The sequence below is a fragment of the Mustelus asterias genome, chromosome 14 (genome assembly GCF_964213995.1).
Source record: "Mustelus asterias chromosome 14, sMusAst1.hap1.1, whole genome shotgun sequence".
Taxonomy (NCBI): Eukaryota; Metazoa; Chordata; class Chondrichthyes; order Carcharhiniformes; family Triakidae; genus Mustelus; species Mustelus asterias.
This window is the reverse complement of record NC_135814.1, coordinates 50,223,898-50,241,126: the sequence shown is the minus strand read 5'-3', so window position 1 is coordinate 50,241,126 and position 17,229 is coordinate 50,223,898. Positions and strand designations below refer to the sequence as shown.

At 46.9% G+C, this 17,229-nt stretch overlaps 1 protein-coding gene across 1 annotated transcript in view; it reads right to left on the bottom strand.

Annotated features, from left to right (window-relative positions):
• Positions 1–9,591, bottom strand: part of LOC144503393 (CD63 antigen-like) — a 38,860-nt gene extending 29,269 nt beyond the window's left edge. Inside the window, exon 1 of the mRNA XM_078227703.1 lies at positions 9,484–9,591. Within this exon, the coding sequence (XP_078083829.1) occupies positions 9,484–9,591 (108 nt within the window). The remainder of the gene's footprint in view (positions 1–9,483) is intronic.
• Positions 9,592–17,229: the final 7,638 nt, after the last annotated feature.

Sequence of the window (17,229 nt, the reverse complement as noted above, 5' to 3'; positions counted from 1 at the left end):
TTACAACACAGGAACAGGCGCTTTGGCCCTCCAAACCTGCACCGACCATGCTGCCCGACTGAACTAAAACCTCCTACCCTTCCAGGGACCATATCCCTCTATTCCCATCCGATTCATGTATTTGTCAAGACGCCCCTTAAAAGTCACTACCGTATCTGCTTCCACTACCTCCCCCGGCAATGAGTTCCAGGCACCCACTGTGTAAAAATCTGCCTCGTACATCTCCTTTAAACCTTGCCCCTCGCACCTTAAACCTGTGCCCCCTAGTAATTGACTCTTCCACTCTGGGAAAAAGCTTCTGATTATCCACTCTGTCCATGCCTCTCATAATCTTGTAGACTTCTATCAGGTCGCCCCTCAACCTCCGTCATTCCAGTGCGAACAAACCAAGTTTCTCCAACCTTTCCTCATAGTTAATGCCCTCCATACCAGGCAACATCCTGGTAAATCTTTTCTGTACCCTCTCCAAAGCCTCCACATCCTTCTGGTAGTGTGGCGACCAGAATTGAACATTATATTCCAAGTGCAGCCTAACTAAGGTTCTATAAAGCTGCAACATGACTTGCCAATTTTTAAACTCAATGTCCCGGCCGATGAAGGCAAGCATGCCTTATGCCTTCTTGACCACCTTCTCCACCTGCATTGCCACTTTCAGTGACCTGTGTACCTGTACACCCAGAACCCTTTGCCTATCAATACTCTTAAGAGTTCTGCCATTTACTGTATATTTCCTATCTGTATTAGGCCTTCCAAAATGCATTACCTCACATTTGTCTGGATAAAACTCCATCTGCCACCTCTCCGCCCAAGTCTCCAACTGATCTATATCCTGCTGTATCCTTTGATGTTCCTCATCGCTATCCGCAAATCCACCAACCTTTGTGTCGTCTGCAAACTTACTAATCAAACCAGTTACATTTTCCTCCAAATCATTTATATATATTACAATAGCAAAGGTCCAGCACTGATCCCTGAGAAACACCACTTGTTACAGCCCTCCATTCAGAAATGCACTCTTCCACTGTTACACTCTGTCTTCTTTGACCGAGCCAGTTTTGTATCCACCTTGCCAGCTCATTTCTGATCCCATGCAACTTCACCTTCTGCACTAGTCTGCCATGAGGGACCTTGTCAAAGGCCTCACTGAAGTCCATGTAGACAACATCCACTGCCCTACCCTCATCAATCATCTTCGTCACTTCCTCAAAAAACTCGATCAAGTTCGTGAGACATGACCTCCCCTTCACAAAACCATGTTGCCTCTCAGTAATACATAAGGAGTCAATCATTTAAGGACTGAAATGAGGAGAAATTTCTTCAACCTGACTATTTTGATCTTTGGAATGTTCTACTCAAGAAGGATGTGGATACCCCATTGTTGGATATATTTAAGACTTGGTGGACAGGTTTTGATTTGATTTGATTTGATTTATTATTGTCACATGTATTAACATATAGCGAAAAGTATTGTTTCGTGCGCGCTATACAGACAAAGCATACCATTCATAGAGAAGGAAATGAGAGAGTGCAGAATGTAGTGTCAGAGTTAAAACCAAGGTGTAGAGAAAGAGCAACTTAATGCAAGGTAAGTCCATTCAAAAGTCTGACAGCAGCAGGGAAGAAGCCATTCTTGAGTCGGTTAGTATGTGACCTCAGACTTTTGTATCTTTTTCCCGACGGAAGAAGGTGGAAGAGAGAATGTCCAGAGTGCGTGGGGTTCTTAATTATGCTGGCTGTTTTGGCGAGGCAAGGGGAAGTGTAGACAGATTCAATGGATGGGAGACTGTTTTGCGTGATGGATTGGGCTACATTCATGACCTTTTATAGTTCCTTGCGGTCTTGGGCAGAGCAGGAGCCATACCAAGCCGTGATACAGCCAGAAAGAATGCTTTCTACGGTGCATCTGTAAAAGTTGGTGAGAGTCGTAGCTGACATGCCAAATTTCCTTAGTCTTCTGAGAAAGTAGAGCTGTTGGTGGGCTTTCTTAACTTAATAGTGTTGACATGGAGGGACCAGGGCAGGTTGTTGGTGATGTGGACACCTAAAAACTTGAAGCTCTCGTCCCTTTCTACTTTGTCTCCGTTGATGTAGACAGAGACATGTTCTCCTCTACATTTCCTGAAGTCGATGATAATCTCCTTCATTTTGTTTACTGATTCCATGTCTGGGCAACCATGTGATCGAAAGTAGGAGTGACCTTAATGGCTTTTTCTTATTGCAAATGTTCTTTTTTATGAAATCCAGTTCCATTTCAATATAGGCAGCTTGGATTTATCTTCAAAGTGGAGAACACTGGAAATATTTCAGAGTGATCCTGTTGCAATTGACACAAATCCAAGTCAACTCGGGTTCCACATTTCAGTGCACATTGGACACTAAACACTTTAGAACCTATTTGTTTAAAGTGTAGTTCCTGGTGTACCATATGAAAAATAGCTGCCAGATTGCACACAGCAAGCTGTCACAAGCAGCATTGAAGCAACTGACCACATAATCTGTTTTAGTGATGTTGATTTTGCCAGTACAACTTGTGTGCCAAACAGCATAACCAGCAAACAATAGACAAAGCTAAGTGATTCCATAATCAACCGATCAAATCTAAGCTCTGCAGTCATGCCACCTCCAGTCATAAATGGTGGTGATCAATTAAACAATGCACTGGAGGAGGAAGAAGAAACCATCAAGAAATGCCTGACAGTATTGGATACTGCAAAGGCTATGGGCCCTGACAATATCCTGGCAATAGTTTTGAAGATCTATGCTCTAGAACTTGCCGCACCCCTAGCCAAGGTGTTCCAGTACAGCTACAACACGACATATCCCGCAATGTAAAAAATTGTTCAGGTATGTCCTGTACACAAAAAGCAGGACAAATCCAACCTGGCCTGAACTCGAACATGGACAAAAGAGCTGAACTCCAGAGGTGAGGAGAGAGTCTTTGTTCTTGACATCAAGGCAGCATTTGACTAAGTGTGGCATTAAGGAGGACTAGCAAAACTGTGGTCAATGAGAATCGGGGGGGAAACTCTCTCCATTGTTTGGAGACATACCTGCCACAAAGGAAGATGGTTGTAGTTGTTGGAGGTTAGTCATCTCAGTCCCAGGACATCATTTCAGGTGTTTCTCAGGGTAGTGTCCTAGGCCCAACCATCTTCAGCTGCTTCATCATTTAACTTTCTTCCATTATAAGGTCAGAAGTGGGGATGTTCACTGATGACTGCACAATGTTCAGCACCATTCATGACTCCAGGTACCGAAGCAGTCCATGTTTGATTTGATTTGATTTATTATTGTCACATGTATTAGTATACAGTGAAAAGTATTGTTTCTTGCGCGCTATACAGACAAAGCATACCATATATAGAGAAGGAAACGAGAGAGTGCAGAATGTAGAGTTATAGTCATAGCTAGGGTGTAGAGAAAGATCAACTTAATGTGAGGTTGATCCATTCAAAAGTCTGATGGTAGCAGGGAAGAAGCTGTTTTTGAGTCGGTTGGTATGTGTCCTCAGACTTTTGTATCTTTTTCCCGATGGAAGAAGGTGGAAGAGAGTATGTGCGTGGGGTCCTTAATTATGCTAGCTGCTTTCCCGAGGCAGCGGGAAGTACAGACAGTGTCAATGGTTCGGAGTCTGTTTTGAGTGATGGACTGGGCTTCGTTCATGGCCCTTTGTAGTTTCTTGCGATCTTGGACAGAGCAGGAACCACACCAAGCTGTGATACAACCAGAAAAAATGCTTTTTGTGGTGCATCTGTAAAAGTTGGTGAGAGTCGTAGTGGACATGCCAAATTTATTTTGTCTTCTGAGAAAGTAGAGACGTTAGTGGGCTTTCTTAACTATAGTGTCGGCATAGGGGCACCAGGACAGCTTGTTGATCATCTGGACACCTAAAAACTTGAAGTTCCCATTGATGTAGACAGGGGCATGTCCTCCACTACACTCCCTGAAGTCGATGACCAAACGCAGCAAGACCTGGACAATATCCAGGCTTGGGCTGACAAGTGGCAAGTAACATTCTTGCCATAAAAGTGTCAGACAACGCCATCTCCAACAAGAGAGGATCTAACCATCATCCCTTGACATTCAATGGCATTACCATCGCTGAATCCCCCACTATCAACATTCTGGGGTTATCATTAACTAGAAACAGAACTGGACTAGGCATATACACATTGTGGCAATAAGAGCAGGTCAGAGGCTTAGAATCCTGCAGAAAGTAATTTATAAACTGACCACCATCTACAAGGCACAAATCAGGAGTGTGATGGAATACTCTCCACTTGCTAATTTACTGAGAGTGGAATATCCTAATGAACATGCACTTTAAATGTACAAGATTATATATCATTGAAAATCTCCCACAATTCTGAAGTTGTTGCATATTGTAAAAATGAGTGCAGCTCCAACAACACTCATGAAGCTCAGCACCATCCAGGATAAAGCAGCCCACTTGATTTGCACTATATCTACAAACATTCACTCCGTCCACCAGTGATGCACAGCGGCAGCTGTGTGCATCTGAGGAACTCACCAATGTTCCTTAGGTGGCATCTTCCAAACCCATGACCACTACCATCCAGACGGACAAGGGCAACGGACACATAGAAACACCATCATCTGGGAGTTTCCCTCCAAACCACTCACCATCCTGACTTGGAAATATATTGCCCTTCCTTCACTGTCGCTGGGTCAAAATGCTGGAATTCGCTCCCTAACAGCTCTGTGGGTGTACCTACACCTCATGGACTGAAAGGATCAAGAAGGCAGTTCACTACCGCCTTCTCAAGTGTAAGTAAGGATGGGCAATAAATTCTGGCCGTGCCAATGGTGCCCTAATCCCATGAATGGATAAAAGAAAACTGAATTTGACTACCCTTCTTAAAATAATGCCATTGGACCATTTATGTTCTGAGGTTGGAGCTCCTCGAATTGCATGCAACTTTATAACACTGAAAGCAGCCATTCAGCCCAACAAGTCAATGCCACTGTTTATGCTCTGGACTCCATGGTGATGAGTACTAGTTATTACGCTACCCAGCAATAGTAAAATAAATATACTCAGAGTAATTTGCTAAACATCATGTTTGTTGCTGGATAATAGTCAATATTTTAAACTCTCAAATCACCAGTACATTTTTAAAACATGTTGCAACTTCAGAATTGTGGGAGATTTCCAAATAAAGGCATAGGATTATATTTCAGAATGAGCGTTCATTCGGAACATTCCATTGTCTGCACAGTAGCAACTAACGTAACACCGCTGTTTCAGACAACAGTGAATACACATTTATAAAGAAACTTGTTTTTCAATTTTTGTTTGCACAGGGAAACATTGTTTTCATGTGACATAAATCCATTCCATATGGACTGGTTGTTCAGAGATAGCAAACTAGTTAGTTTAAATACTTCTATTTCTACAGCTCACAGGTGGAGAGACAAAAATAGTCTGTCGTAATCTCCTGCAAAACCTGAGACCAGTATAAATCGTCCGCTCAAGCTGATATTTCAACTAGCAGATTTATCTTGGATGATTCAACTGGGATGGACCAAATCTCTGAGCCAAAGAAAGTCGGTGAGAAATTGATGTTATATTTCAGAAAGCCAGGTGGTAAAAGATAGAACATGAGCCAATCTTTACACACTTTTATCAGTATTTATTTATAAATGTATACATTACAAACATGCACCTCAATGACGAGCTTCAGTCTCTTCCTTTTTGTATTTAACATTTGCATTCCTGTTTATAGAGCACAAGTGAATCCCCAGTTAATAACCACACTGGCACAGAATTAAATACAAGAAATATTAACAGATTCCTTCTCTCTCTTTAAGCAAAAATGGAAAGTTTATATGGGCAACCAGAGGGCGGCTCAGTGGTTAGCACTGCTGCCTCACAGCGCCTAGCACTGCTGCCTCACAGCGCCATGGACCGGGGTTCGATTCCTGGCCTGGGTCACTGTGCGGAATCTGCACGTTCTCCCCATGTCTGCGTGGGTTTCCTCGGGGTGCTCCGGTTTCCTCCCACAGTTCGAAAGAAGTGCTGGTTAGGTGCATTGGCCATGCTAAATTCTCCCTCGGTGTACCCGAACAGGCGCCAGAGTGTGACGATTTTCACAGTAACTTCATTGCAGTGTTAAAGTAAGCCCACTTGTGACACAAATAAATAAACTTTAAAACTTTAGATTTCAAGCCAAACTAAATCAAAGGCCTCCATTATTGTACAAAACTTGACACTGTGATCTCTCCTTCCCTTAAACTCTGAACAATTACTTTTCATAGTACACAGACTACATCTTCTAAAACAAATTGTACAATACCTCATTTCAAATATTTGAAAAATAGAATCACATTTTCATTACCTGCCCAAGAGCCAATGTTAGGGTAGCCAAAGTATTATAAAACAATGCGTTTATTTTCCTAGTTTCACAAGCTAAAGGATAAATTTTCCTATTCCTATCCATCAAGAATATTACAGAACGAGTTGTATTACAATATCTGTCAAGTAGATTAACATGTGAAGCATTGCTAAAAATGACTATCTTTGTGTTCTTTGGATCACCCAAGGATGGGAACATAAGTATGTGTTTCTCCAGTGTTACCTTTCTTCATGTTTCATTTGTCCTGAACAAATTGTCTGCTATTGAGTATTTCTCCATTGTATTTAGCTCCAACACACCGAATCTAGTCAAAATGCGCAACCAGTTCAACTGACAAAACAAAATGCACGAATGCTCTGCCTGTCTTTACATCTCACTTCCGTGATTTTGCGCCCGTGTTCACCGTGAACGTGGGTATAAAATATTGCGAGACTCAAAATGTGAATCTCTTCAGCAAGTTCTCTCCCCCCCCCCCACGCCCCCCCCCCCACCCCCCCCACCCCCACCCCCTCCCCAGTAACATAAAGTCATAGAATCCCTACAGTGCAGAAGGAGGCCATTCAGCCCATCGGGCCTGCACTGACAACAATCCCATCCAGCCCTATCCCCGTAACCCCATGTAATTACCCTGCTAGTCCCACTCATGATAAGGGGCAATTTTGCATGGCCAATCAACCTAACCCGCACACCTTTGGATCATTTGTAACAAGGTTTCCGCCCCAAGAAGGTCTGAAACCTAATTTCAATGGGTGCAGTTTAGCAGGCCCATGAGCTGCAGGTGCAAATCCCATCATGAGTGCTAAATCTCGCGAGAGGCCAAGAATGGGATCTGCACCAGCAAGATTTCAGATCACAATCTTCTCAGTCTTCCTGGGCTCCCTCCCCGATGTTCGCTGTTCTCTGTGCCCCATCGCACCAGGGAATCTCTTTCATAAACCAGAAGGGGCTCCACTCCATCAATGTCCAGCTGTGTGTGGAAACCAGGTGCACTTCATGCACGTATGTGTCTGTTTTTCCAGGCAGCTGGATGACAGCTTCATCCTCTGTCAGTCCCAGATCCCTGGAATCTTTGAGGGAAATCCCAGGCTACAGGGATGGCTCCTTGAGGACAAGGTATATCCCCTCAGTTGATGGCTGATGATGTTAATGCAGGGGCCATATATCACTGTAAAGACCAGCTACAATGAGGCACACAGTGTAACCCGATCTATCATCGAGTGGTGCATTGGCCTGTTAAAGATGCGGTTCCGCTGTCTTGACTGGTCGAGTGGTGCCCTACAATACGGTCCCCAGAGGGTCTCCTGCATTGCTGTGGTATACCCTCTACAACCTTGCTCTGAAGGAGCTTCCTGAGGATGACCTCAAGGTAGGACATCTGTTCCCAGATGCGGAAAACACACAGGGAGACATCGAGGAAGAACCCATTGAGGAGTCTGAGGATGGTGCACTGGGAAAGGGTGCACATGGGCAGGGGGGCTAAAGATTACCTCAACACCTCCCACTTCATGGATGAAGACTAGCTTGCTGTCCTACAGTGTGACACCGCCCTGAGAATTTGTGACCCCTCCACGACCAGGAAGTGAAGGTGGCTGAGATCTCAATCATCAGGGTGCTGAGGCTGGGGAGCCCAGTCACTGCAGGAGGGTGATGATGGCTCACTGTGAAGAATGGCCTGTGATCCTCTACAGCTACTGCTTATGTCTGACTCTTGTCTGTCTGCGTCAGCACATTGATGCAGTGTGTCTGAGTGAGGGTCAGTGTAACATTCCACTGTCCCTTAGCTCTAGAGGGGGATTAGGGGTGAGGATCTAAAGTTCACTGAACCGTGTCTGAATCCTATCACTGTGAATGAAACATTCACACTGAGAGGGCCTAACTGTCTGGAGGGCCCAGTGAGAACTGCTGTGTACAATAGGGAGAAGCACCATGCTACTGGGAGGAGGGTTAAAGAAAGTATGGTGTTTAAGATGGTGAGCAACAATAATATTAAATTTAGTTGCATATTAAAATGTGGCAATGACTCCAACTACTAGTGCCGAACTTCACCCGTGTCTACATTGTGCACTGACAATGACTTAGCCTTGTGAACCCTCCTACTGCATCTAGGTGTGTCCCCAGGATGCACATCAGAGTTGGGGTGGCTGCTGCCTTCCATGCCCTGTTACCTGAGATGCCTTGGCGGGCGTCCTCTGGAGGGCTGAGACCTCGAGGGCTCTGGACAACGTTCGGGTGACACTTGTGTTGTCGCTTCACCCTGTTCTGCCCATTGTGCTTGCCAGGAAGGGGGGTTCAGTTTGGCTGGTTCCACCCAGGGTCTCCTGAGTGGAAGGTCCTGGGATGTGCTCCAGTGGTTCCTCCTCCCTCCAGATGCTTGTGGGCCCCCGGATCACTCCATGCGATCGAGGAGCAGCTGGAGTGAAGTCCAGAAGCCTCAATGTCATCTGGTGCTGTCAGTCCTGGAGGCCTGCCGTTGTCTGCACCATTCAGTTGAACCCCTCAGCCAAGGTCCTCAGGGAATGGGCCACGCTCTGGAGTTCTCCGGCCACGGATTTGACGCCTTGCCCCAGGTTTCCACCGTGGGCGTTATCCTTGCAGTGTTGGCCTGGCATTGCTGGCAGTATCTCTTATGACAGAAGGCTTTGGGACTCCTCTATTCAGCCTCTCAGTCGCAGGAGTGTCGCTGACCCCCTCTCCTGGCATTCCCTGCTCTGCCATTGCATCTCCAGCAGCTGAGAAATGAATGTGTCCAGAAACATGGCACCTGGCTGGGGCACAGCTGAGTCCTGGGATCCAGCAGATCTCTGATTGTCTGAACCCTGGGATTCCTGCCTCAGCAGCAGCATGCTGCCCACCAGACAGTGACACAAAATCCTGCCGCTAAGGTCGCCCAGTGAGGTGTGTGTCTCCGCGATGGTGGATGGTGCGGGCGACAGCTGCGACGCATGTTCACTGTCTTCTTCCGAGATCGCCTCCGAGTTTGTGTCGAGGGTGGACGGTGGGACGTTGCTGGTGGGTGTGCCAGGCCGATCGGATGAAGCTCCTGCAAGGGAAGGGACATGGCATTAGTACGTGGCCAGCCCAATGGTCTGGGATACACAGAACTCACTTGAGACTGGTCATCTGGATGAAGGTGCATTGGCTCCTCACTTTTCTCTCTCAGGCTCACCTCAGTCTCAGAAATGGCCTGTTCCTGCTCCTTCCCTGCATGTTCCATGGCTGTCTCCTCACACAGAGTCAGGAGGCATCCCACTGCCCATCTTCTCTCATTCCCAACAATTGTAAGCAGGCTTATCCTGCAGGGAGACAAATGCATGAGGCGGGAGGGGTTGTGAGGAGAGAAGTCCCGGGGGTGTGAGGAAATTTGTGGGAGTTTGGGTGCTGGGGTCCTGCTAGGTGGCAGCATGTGGGATCAAGACGACATTCCGAGGGGTGATGGCAAGGTCGAGTGCAGGGAGGAGGTAGGGAGCACTTACCCTGGCAGAATGGAGTAGGCCATTCATCTTTATTTTTAAATTTTATTAGTGTCACAAGTAGGCTTACATTAACACGGCATTGAAATTACTATTTAAAAAGTCCCCTGGTCACCACACTCCGGCGCCTGTTTGGGTACACCGAGGGAGAATTTAGCATGGCCAATGCACCTAACCAGCATGTCTTTCAGACTGGAACACCCGGAGGAAACCCATGCAGACATGGGGGAATGTGCAGGCTCCGCACAGACAGTGACCCAAGCTGAGAATCGAACCCGGGTCCCTGGTGCTGTGAGACAACAGTGCTAACCACTGTGCCACCGTGCCACCCTGCGGAGGGTGCTGTGGAGGGTCCGCTTGTAGAGGGTGCTGGAATTTACCAGTGCTGTCCCTGTCTTCCACGCTGGTTCATGTTCTTGCCAGAGAGTCTCTTGTCAGACTAAGGGTAGATTGTTGCCCTCCTCTCCTCCATGGCATCCAGCATTCTGGTTAGGGTCCCCTCAATGAACCGAGGGGCAGGTTTCCTCACTGCCATTCCTCCTGGCCTGAATTAGAGCAAGTGCTGTGCGATAAACCACTGTTAAGCTTATTGCCTGTGTGTGTGTGTATGACATGCCTAGGCATGCCCCTACCGACCCTGCCTGAGACTCCTCCCCCCCTGGTCCAGGTATAAAGGTGACTGCTCCCAACCCCCCTGCCTCAGTCGCCGGACCAGTTCATCAGCATGGGTGTGCTCCAAGTCTTTTGCGAATAAAAGCCTATTTGTTCTTGCATACAAACTAGTCTTTGCTTGATTGATAGTGCATCAATTTTATTCGCAAAATAGTTTTGGGATGGAGCAGATACTAAAACCCGATAGATTAGAATTGGATCCTCAAACCATAGGTGCCTCTAACAGCTTCGATCACTAGCTGCGATGTTTCAAAACTTTCCTCTCCGCCTCCGTCGTCTGGACTGAAACCGACAAGCTACATGTGCTCCACGCCCGGGTAAGCGATCAAGTATTCTCGATGATTAGAGACGCTGAAACTTACGATGATGCGATCGAACTTTTATAAGGCCAGTACAACAAACAGACTAATGTAACCTACGCCAGACATCTTCTGGCTACTCGCAGACAACAGCCAGGAGAATTGGGCGACCAATTCCTACGTGCGTTGCGAGCACTTGGCTGGGCCTGCAACTGCAAGGCCGTAACAGCTGCCCAAAACTCTGAGGACTTAATCAGAGATGCCTATGTCACGAGTATCAGGTCAAACTATATCCGACAACGACTGCTGGAACAGGGTGGGCTGGACCTACAAAAGACTGTAGCGCTTGCCGACTCGTGAGAGGTGGCCTTCGGTAATCTCGAGGCCTACACCCCTGACCACGGGGGCGCATTGTGGATGCCGCAGTCGCCGTCACCTCTGTACTCGGGAGGGCCGCAGGCCTACGCCATGTCCCACCAATGACCCGACCGCTGCGGCAGTCTCTGGAGGCCCGAAGTGCAGCCTGGGGAAGCACCCCCGACAACGCTGCCCGGCGAAGGATGCGATCTGCTCCGGGTGTGGAAAGAAGGGCCATTACGCGAAGGTATGCAGGGCGAAGTTGATCTCCAAGCCCAGTAGCGCCACGTGCAACCCGCGGGGGCTGCCATCTTGGGCGCCGGTAGCCGCGTGTGAGCCGTGCGGGCCGCCATCTTGGATGCCTTCAGCCGCGTGTGAGCTGTGCGGGCCGCCATCTTGGAGGCTGTCAGCCACGTCGCAAAATCCAACGGTGGCTTCGGTTACGCTGGACCAATCCAGGCCTCACCATGATGGACATCGAGGTAAACGGTCGCACTACAAACTGTTTATTTGACTGTGGGAGTACGGAGAGCTTTATTCACCCTAACACAGTGAGTCGCTACGCCCTTTCAGTACTGCCAGTGAAGCAAACGATCTCCATAGCTTCAAAGTCCCACTCGGTGGATGTTCTCGGGTACTGCGTGGCGACCCTGACTGTACGGGGCACAGTGTACAAAAACTTCAGGCTCCTCGTGCTGCCACAACTCTGCGCTGCCGTACTCCTGGGGCTAGATTTCCTGTGTCACCTTAAGAGCGTCACCATGGAGTATAATGGGCCTTTTCCCCCGCTCTCTGTTTGCAATCAACAGTTCTTAGATCGCCCACCGCGCACCACCTGCAGCCTCTCGACCCTTAAAGTCGCCCCTCCCTCACTGTTTGAAAATCTCACCCCCGATTGCAAGCCCATCGCCACCAAGAGCAGACGGTACAGTGCTGGAGACAGAGCTTTTATCAGGTCTGAAGTACAACGGCTCCGAGGGGAGGGGATCATTGAGGCCAGTACCAGCCCCTGGAGAGCCCAAGTAGTAGTTGTTAAGACTGGGGAGTAACATCGCATGGTCATTGACTACAGTCAGACCATTAACCGCTACACGCAGCTGGATGCGTACCCCCTCCCCCACATATCTGACATGGTTAATCAGATTGCGCAATATCGGGTGTTCTCCACCATCGACTTAAAATCTGCATACCACCAGCTCCCTATCTGCCCGGAAGACCGGCAATATACTGCCTTCGAGGCGGATGGTCACCTCTATCACTTCCTTAGGGTCCCCTTTGGCGTCACCAACGGGGTCTCGGTTTTCCAGAGTGAGATGGACCGAATGGTAGACCAGAACGGGCTGCGGGCCACCTTCCCGTACCTGGATAACGTCACCATCTGCGGCCATGATCAGCAGGACCACGACGCCAACCTCCACAAATTCCTCCACACCGCCACACTCCTAAATCTGACCTATAATAAGGAGAAGTGCGTATTCCGCACACGCCGCCTCGCCATCCTTGGTTGTGTTGTGGAAAACGGGGTCATCGGTCCCGATCCCGACCGCATGCGTCCCCTCCTGGAACTTCCCCTCCCCACCAGCCTCAAAACACTGAGGAGATGCCTGGGCTTCTTCTCGTATTACGCCCAGTGGGTCCCCAATTATGCGGATAAAGCCCGTCCGCTCATCAAATCCACCTCTTTTCCCCTGACGGCAGAGGCCCGCCTGGCCTTCGACTGCATCAAAGCAGACATCGCGAAGGCCACGATGCACGCTGTAGACGAATCCATCCCGTTCCAGGTGGAGAGCGATGTGTCTGACTTCGCCCTAGCCGCCACCCTTAACCAGGCGGGCAGACCTGTGGCCTTCTTCTCCCGAACCCTGCAAGGCCCTGAAATTCGACACTCCTCTGTCGAAAAGGAGGCCCAAACCATAGTGGAAGCTGTACGGCACTGGCGCCACTACTTAGCTGCCCGGATATGACCTTGGCCACGGTCGTCAGGGCCCTGCACAGCCTCTTCACCCTGTTCGGTTTCCCTAGCTATATCCATAGCGACTGGGGATCCTCCTTTACAGTACCTGCTCTCCAAAGGCATAGCCTCGAGTAGGACCATCAGCTACAACCCCAGGGGGAACGGACAGGGAGAGAGGGAGAACGCGACAGTCTGGAAGGCCGTTTTACTAGCTCTGAGGTCTAAAGGTGTTCCAGTCACCCGCTGGCAAGAGGTCCTCCCTGATGCACTACACTCGATTAGATCACTCCTTTGCACAGCTACCAATGCTACCCCTCACGAAAGGATGTTTGTTTTCCCCAGGAAGTCCTCCTCGGGGACCTCACTACCGTCGTGGCTGACGTCCCCAGGCCCTGTCCTGCTCCGGAAGCACGTGAGGACCCATAAGTCAGACCCCCTGGTCGAAAGGGTCCAGCTCCTCCACGCCAACCCCCAATACGCCTATGTGGCGTACCCCGACGGGCGGGAGGACACAGTCATCATTCGAGACCTGGCACCCGCAGGTGCCCCAGGGACCATGACGACCCACAATCCCACACCCCCAACCCCCGTATACAGCACGCCTGAGCCCCAGGAGCCGCCACCACGCACCCGACAATCGGAAGGGACTACAGACGACTCGAGTGACTACGGCCTGGCGTCTGAACCAACACCGCGGCCACCGGAACCGACACCACAACCGGCACTACGGTGGTTGCAGCGGCAGATCAAGCCCCCAGAGAGACTGAATTTGTAAATTTGTAATTCTGTAAATATCGTTCTACCCACCTCACCCTCGCCAGACTCTTTGTTAAAAGCAGGGGGTGAATGTGGTAAACCACTGTTAAGCTTATTGCCTGTGTGTGTGTGTGACATGCCTGGGCATGCCCCTGCCGGCCCTGCCTGAGACTCCTCCCCCCCTGGTCCAGGTATAAAGGTGACTGCTCCCAACCTCCCTGCCTCAGTCCCCGGACCAGTTCATCAGCATGGGTATGCTCCAAGTCTTTTGCGAATAAAAGCCTATTTGTTCTTGCATACAAACCAGTCTTTGCTTGATTGATAGTGCATCATGCTGTGGAGCCATTTAAATACAGTACCCCCTTGACTAAAGGGTTCAGATGATCCTTGGATGCGGTGTTTTTCAGGTGGTGAAATGTTTTATCCAGAAGTGCCTAAAAATTGTGGTTTGCATTGCACCACCGGAGCTGATGGGAATTGCACTGGTTTACTCGCCGAATGTGACCCTTAGCTAGATTTTGGGAAAATTCCTGCTAATGTATTTTAAATATAATTCGAAGGCTTCCCCGCCGCATCATCCCTTCACATCTGAAATTCTCCCTCACAAACGTGATGTGACATTGGCGAGGTTTGCAACTGCTTTATAAAAATAAGTTTTTCATCCAGTTGTAACCTTCTGCAGTGATAAATGACCCCCATATAGTATTTTCTTACGAATCCCACCCCTGATGACTTGATGCTTTTGAACAACATTTTCCATTTCATTGCAAAGTTGTTAACAGGAACCTGAGCATAACATAAGTTGTGAGCAATCTTCTGTCTGGAACAAAACTTGGTCAAAGGTTTCAAGATTTTATCTCCAAAAAAATGTAATGATGGCTTTCAAAACACGGCGATATTGCAGTTTTATTGAAGAGGTAAAAGAATTTGTAGTAATAACCAATCAAACCCGAGTGTTAAATGTTAAGAAAAAGTTCAGAAAGCAAGTAACAATTCAATGTAACATTTATTTATTATTCTGTATGATACACATCAACTAACTTACAGATCATCCAGTCTGTCAAGTTTGCTGCACCATATTATTAACTAAAATAACTTCTTACATTTTAAAAAATTACTTGTAGAATCATAAAAATAGAATCATAGACTTCCTACAATGCAGAAGGAGGCCATTCAGCCCATCGAGTCTGCACTGACAACAATCCCATCCAGGTCCCATCCCCGTAACCCCACGTATTTACCCTGCTAATTCCCCTGACACTAAGGAGCAATTTAGCATGGCCAATCAACCTAACTTGCACATCTTTGGACTGTAATTTGTAATTGTAATTTGACTACAGAAGAATAGTGTGGATCATGCTGATCCTCATACTTATTATTATCACCCAAAATGTTCTGTAAAATGTCAGGTAGACTTTGAAGATTTTCTGAGAAGCTTTCAGAAAACCCAGTAAAGCAATATTTTGTTCCACTGGTTGGGCTGCAGAAATGGTTTCATCGGTGAAAATATTTGTGCAGTACGCTAGATAATTTATCGAATAATGGTGAAGAACATCATTTGTCTGAGAGTTTCAACATAGTGAAGTGAAAAATTCTGCATAGGTGCTTGAGGGATAGATGATTCATTCAGACAGCACTCCGACTGGTTTGCTGAATGCTCCTGCATCGTTAAAACTGCAAACCTTTACTGAACCCCCAAACGTGTGCCATTTGTGATGGTACTGTGCCTTTAAGAGATGTATTTTGATCATGTTTCTCTGCAGGATGTTTCTAGCAGGCCTTGGAATTTATTGGCACCATGTCGTCTGTAGCTGGTGTCCTTTTATTGTTACTGGAGCAGTATAATTGATATCATGTTTATTTTTAATCTGGGTTTTATGCAGTGTTCTGCAGGTTTTAATGTATCCCCTGGGATTGCTGAGTGGAACTTGATCGAGGTTGATTGACAGGTCATGTCATGTGGCTAGGGACAGCTATGCTTCACAGAAACGTCCAGTTTTTAGTTTCGTTTCAGTTGCTGCTAGAAGATGGTGGAAGAAGGCAATGTCTCCATCTCTCTCTCTCTCTCTCTCCAGCGGCCTTTTGAAAGTTCCAGAACTGGAGAGCCTCAGAGAATTAATCCAACATTCAAAGGTTCACAGCAGGTGTTAAAAAGCTGAAGATCCACCATCATAGATATGTAGCTGTTAGGAGTTATACTGTGTCGTGTTTAAGTTTCATAATTGGTAAAAAAACTATGCTAATTCTTTTTGCCATATTTTAACTGTGTTCTTAAATTAACTTTGTTTGATAAAAGCTTCCTCATGGGTTACATGAATCATATCTGAAGTGAAACACGTTATGCTCATCCGTGCTAAAATCAAATGTAAAACTTAGGGTCTAAGCTAACTTCATAAACCATCTTGAAGTTTCTGGCCCGGGTTTTAACACATTGACATGACAAATTACTAACTATGATAGAAGACTGACCACAATGGCGATGAATTAAGTTCTGTGGTGAACCCCAGTATTCCAGCACTGCTCACCCTGCAGATTTATCCTTTTCTTTGTCCAGATATCCTTAAATGTTTCCAAACAATATTACACTAAGGCATGAATGATAATGTACCAACACTGGCAAATCCAGCAGAAGGAATGAAATAATAAAAATAAGGATCTCATATGAATTGGAATGGACAAGAAATTATGAAGTGTTCTGAGCTAAAAATAATATTTAGACATATATTAAAGAGAGCTGTTGATCCTCATAACAACCTACTTCAAAACCTTTGAAATATTCATATTTAAAACTCATATCTTTGAGGTTTAATAGTCTTTCTCAGTAAAATCTCAATGTGAGATTAAATTTTAATTCTATTTATACACGAGGTGCCTATAAAATTTATGAATAAATGCTTTGATGATAGTTTTCAGTGTTTTAAATTGATTTTTTTCCTCTCAACAATCCTTGACTCTATCATGCTTTAGTAACTAAACATTAATTGCATCTTGGCTGCACCATAGCTATCCAGTGCCTATTCCAACAAAGCAATGACTATTAGGTAAGTTTGAGAGTACTTTACTGGAGAGTAAAACAGCAATTTCTCGTGTTCTGATCTACTGTGTGAAACATATGCACATATGTTTTGCTTTATTTATAGAGTCACTGAAGAGTCTTAGAGTCCCTACAATGCAAAAGGAGGCCATTCGGCCCATCAAACCTGCACCGACAAAGATCCCATCCAGGCCCTATCCCCACAACCCCACATATACCCTGCTAGTCCCCCGACACTGTTTAGCATGGCCAATCCACCTAACCCGCACATCTTTGGATATAAAGATTATTTAAATAACCATCTACATAT